The 5,027-nt window shown below is 45.9% G+C and overlaps 1 protein-coding gene across 1 annotated transcript in view; it reads left to right on the top strand.

Moving 5' to 3' along the window:
- crlf1a (cytokine receptor-like factor 1a) overlaps positions 1 to 5,027 on the top strand; it is a 32,336-nt gene extending 27,309 nt beyond the window's left edge. Inside the window, 3 exon segments of the mRNA XM_084309949.1 lie at positions 112 to 205; positions 983 to 1,167; positions 4,943 to 5,027. Of these exon segments, the coding sequence (XP_084166075.1) occupies positions 112 to 205; positions 983 to 1,167; positions 4,943 to 4,966 (303 nt within the window). The 3' untranslated portion in view covers positions 4,967 to 5,027.

Raw genomic sequence — 5,027 nt, 5'->3', positions numbered from 1 at the left:
ATATGTGTCACGGTATCTTAGCTCGTCCACATGCGTGTGGTAGATATGTGTCACAGTATATCAGCTTGCAGGGCTTTAATATGCTAATGATGCTGGACTGTGTTCCTCCAGGTCCGCTGTAACCCTGTTGGCATCTACGGCTCCCGGAAAGCAGGGATCTGGAGCGAGTGGAGCCACCCGACCGCTGCCTCCACACCCCTCAGTGGTGAGTAGATATCTATCTATCTATCTATCTATCTATCTATCTATCTATCTATCTATCTATCTATCTATCTATCTATCTATCTATCTATCTATCTATCTATCTATCTATCTATCTATCTATCTATCTATCTATCTATCTATCTATCTATCTATCTATCTATCTATCTATCTCTACCTGTCGCTCTATCGATCACGCTATCTATTTATCTAGTCTGTCTGTCTGTCTCACATGGTTCATAGTACCGTATTTTAATATCGGGGAGATACTTTGATATACTACGACATCTGATATCAGTATCGGTATTCGTCCTTCACTAGCTGAGGAGGCTAGTGTTTTTCTTCTGCCGACAAAAGCCTAACTCCCTCTCCCTCTCCCTCTCCCTCCCCCTCTCCCTCTCCCTCTCCCTCTCCCTCTCCCTCTCCCTCTCCCTCTCCCTCTCCCTCCCCCTCTCCCTCCCTCTCCCTCTCCCTCTCCCTCCCTCTCTCCCTCTCCCTCTCCCTCTCCCCCTCCCTCTCCCTCTCCCTCTCCCTCTCCCTCCCCCTCCCCCTCTCCCTCTCCCTCTCCCTCTCCCTCCCCCTCTCCCTCTCCCTCTCCCTCTCCCTCTCCCTCTCCCCCTCCCCCTCCCTCTCCCTCTCCCTCTCCCTCTCCCTCTCCCTCTCCCCTCTCCCTCTCCCTCTCCCCCTCCCTCTCCCTCTCCCTCTCCCTCTCCCTCTCCCCCTCTCCCTCTCCCTCTCCCTCTCCCCCTCCCTCTCCCTCTCCCTCTCCCTCTCCCTGTAGAGCGGCTGACGTCTGGTTCCTGTGACTCTAAGTCCAGTGGGGACTCTAACTCCACGCTGCGCCGGGAGCTGAAGCAGTTCTTCGGCTGGGTGAGGAAGCACGCCTACGGCTGCAGCAGCATGTCCATGAAGCTGTACGACCAGTGGAGAGTGTTGATGCAGAAGTCCCACAAAACACGCAACCAGGTAGGTAAGCATCACTAGTGACGGGAACTGACGCTCGCACACAAATATATATATATACACTCACTGACACACAGCGCTTCTCAAACCGGTGTCTCGGGGACCGGCGCTCGTCCTTGAGATGCCACTGAGTGGTCTAATGGTTGTTTCAGCCTGCGGTCGTCGATCCTTATCAGCCTCTGTCCGTGCCATATCTTCCGTCTGCGTTGTGTTATTTTTTCATCGTTCGTGGTGGAATTCGTACTCCCGCGGCTTACTGGCTGAGACACCACTATCTATTCCCCGGTGCATTTGGAACAATCGTACACTGACTCAGACTGTTTATATAAAAAAGAGTCGTTTATTTACATAAACAAAGTAATACAGAATGAAATTAAGGAGGAAAAACAAATGTCTAAGAAAATATCTATCTATCTATCTGTCTCTCTCTCTCTCTCTCTCGTCGTTCACTCTCTCTAGCTTGCTCTTGGCTGCAACAGTGGTCAATCATTTTCGCCATCAGCGGTGACAACCGGACATGGTCACTATTATATATTATACTATATAAAGTATAATAAATCGGGTAAATTACTTTGGGTATGCAATGGTCAAATTTCTTTTATAAACTAGCCCCATTTTTGCCCCAATCCTTAAGAGGTTAAGGAATGTAGCCTTGAAGCCCCGTCTCCATGTCTTTCCACTGTTTGCTACGCGACCGGCTCCATTATCTGAAGTCGCCCACCCCTGACCTAGATAACCGGGTCCTAACCTTGTCGTATTGATACGTCTTAGCTGAGATCCTTCTACACCTACCACGGTATAAATGCATGTGAAATGTGTCTGTCCACAGTGTCCAGACACATTCCGTGTAAAAGACTAAACATCAGTTGCAGGACATAGGTATTTAACATACGTACTTATCTTGTTATAATCATAACGAAAACCAGCCATATTTTTCAGGTCCTTAACACTTTGAGTGCCAGCCACGAGAAATCTCGTTATTTCATGCCATGCGTTGAGTGCCAATGATGAGACGTCTCGTTTTTAAATCGTTATTGCTTTTATTAGCGATATCCATTCATTTTTCATCAATCTAGCCTCACGTTACTATTGGGACTGGCTCTGAGCTCGAACAGGGAAAATACCGCCCCCTATCGTCTCCCGGATAGTAATGCATCCATTGGATTGGACTCAATGGATATGCATGGGGGGTAAAAATCCGGAATCCACATTTTACTTATCAGGCATGTAACCCGAGCCGATTGCATTCATTGCCGACCCTCAGAACAGCGTGGAATATGTGTTTCGAGTACCCAGCGTTGGATCAATAAACGCGATCGATATTTGGAATGGCGATCAGGAATTGGAATAATCTTTTTGGAGAACATCTGGAATCTATTTTACCAGTCTTGGGGTAATCAGAGTTTTTGTGTGTGTGTGTGTGTGCTGACCAGGAAATAGATAATGGATTTTTCAGCCCGCTTCCCTAGCGTGCATAAGTACACATATACTACCGATAATCTAGCGTTTATTTGAAAACGATTCATAAATAGGCCGAAAAATGACAACGTGTTTTGTAGGGGTGTAACGGTACGTGTATTCGTCCCGCGAATTTACGGTACGGGTGTCACGGTGCGGTACGTGCAGCCATACGATGAATACGCCTCAGCGCAAACACACCAGTCGCACATGCAGGCACTCGCGAGGTCCGTGCGAGAACAGCACGCGTGGCCGGGCACACCGAGTCCGACTTCAGTTCAGAGCGGGCGAAAGTGCACGGAGAAAGACACATTTACATTGGAACAGCTGCAGGGTCATTACAATTTTACAGTTTTCTTTCGTTTTCTTGTTCGCCCAATATCGTTAACCAAATGAAACCAATGGAAAGACACACACACGCGTCGCCGACACACACGCGCGCGCGCCCACAAACACATCAACATTCTCCCCCGCCGGACTCACAGGCACAATCGAATAAAAAAAATAAACATACTTTACCGGACAGATCATCTGAGCTCCTCTCCAGTTGAACTGCTATGTTTAAATCCAAATAATCCATTGTTGTAACATGTCATCTGTTATTCTATTCTCTAGTATTCAGTCTCGTCGTGAAGTTAAATTCTCTCTAGAAGTGAAACTGAAACTTAGCAAGGATAAGTTGTTAAAGGGGCAGTAGGCAAGTGGATGCCTGAACACAGAATGACACCAGTATCACTGACTACCACGGCAAGCCTATAGAAAATTATTTAATAATAATTAAATATAATATATACATTTTACACATTTTTTTAAATGAAAAAATAAAAAGTATATTAACACTTTGATTACCACTGGTGAACATGGTAAAACGTGGTTAAATGCCAGCACCCACTTCAATGATAGCTTTGTGAACGCATAATCTCTGTCTTAAATTATGGCTATGTGTCTAATCTGCCCGTCGCTTATCAATGACTTGTTTGCAGTCAACATTGTCGAAACGGATTGTTTTTTAATCGGTTCATTTCCGTTTTATAGCATTTTGAAAAGCCCTCGTTTTTCAGGAAAATGTATAGATTCAGTGATAAACGGCATTTAGTGGAATATTCTGGCATACACAAAAACGTTGTAATTTTTCGGCCTATTTATGAATAGTTTTCAAATAAACGCTAGATTATCGATAGTATATGTGTACTTATGCACGCTATAGAAGCGATCTGAAAAGTATATTCTCTAATTTCCTGATCAGCGAGCACACACACACACACACATATGGGACACGTTGATATATCTGAAAAAAGCTCTGATTACCCCAAGACTGGTAAAATAGATTCCTTACCTCAGATCAGATGTTATCCAAAAAGATTATTCCAATTCCTGATTGCCATTCCAAATATCGATCGCGTTTATTGATTCACCGTTGGGTGCTGGAAATACATAATCCACGCCGGCGATCAACTTGGGTCTCTTCAGTTGGCTTGACGGAAAAGTAAAATGAGGAAACTGGCCCCCCCCCCTTCATCAGTCTAAACTAATGGGGTGCAGTTACACAGGGAGAGACGATAGGTGGCGGTATCTTCCCAATTGAGCTCAGAGAGACTGCAACACTAGCGTGAGGCTCGATTGATGAAATATGAATTCAAATCGCCAATAAAAAAAAATACAACAAACAAACGCTATATAACGTTGCCGGCACTCAACTGGCGGCATGAACTAACGATGTAACTCAATGTAACTTGGATGAAAGATCTTCACTACATAGACAATGAATGGGGCTCCGACTTTATGGGACCATAAAATGTTTGTGTGAGCTCTTACACCCAAATGAGGTTTTAAGGGCTCACACACAAACATGTTTTTGGTCTCATAAAGTCAGAGCACTCTTCATCGTCTCACAGAGCAGGCAGCCCCAGATTTGCCCTCCCAGTTCGGAGGGTTCAGGGGAGGGCTCTCGAGAACGACGTCCACCGAGTCCAAACGAAGTAGCAGGCCGACACAGGCCTGTGTCAACATCATTGGCGCTGTTCTTACACGTCAACCTATGAGTGCACGTTATCTCCACTGGGGGAGAGAGAAGGAGAAAGAGAGAAGTCAAAATAAGACGCCTATTATGAAGTGAAGGATTGCGCTCCGGGACGCTTTAGGAATGATAACATGTTACACCGGTACCACCGCTTGGCGGTCCGCGAGACAAAACATCGACCTCTGGGGGTCCCCAAGACCAAGACACACACACACACACACACACACACACACACACACACACACACACACACACACACTTCCTGACAATGAGATCTAATTGGCTTTGTCTTCTCCTCAGGTGCTCCCAGGGAATAAGTCATAGCACACAGCAAGCAAGTCAAGGACAACAAACAAGAGTGTGCGATTTGTGTGGTTGTGTGTGG

This window comes from Notolepis coatsorum, assembly GCF_963971535.1.
Source record: "Notolepis coatsorum genome assembly, chromosome: 3".
NCBI classification, from domain to species: Eukaryota; Metazoa; Chordata; class Actinopteri; order Aulopiformes; family Paralepididae; genus Notolepis; species Notolepis coatsorum.
Note: the sequence above shows the minus strand (reverse complement) of the source record. Positions and strands in the feature narration are given on the sequence as shown.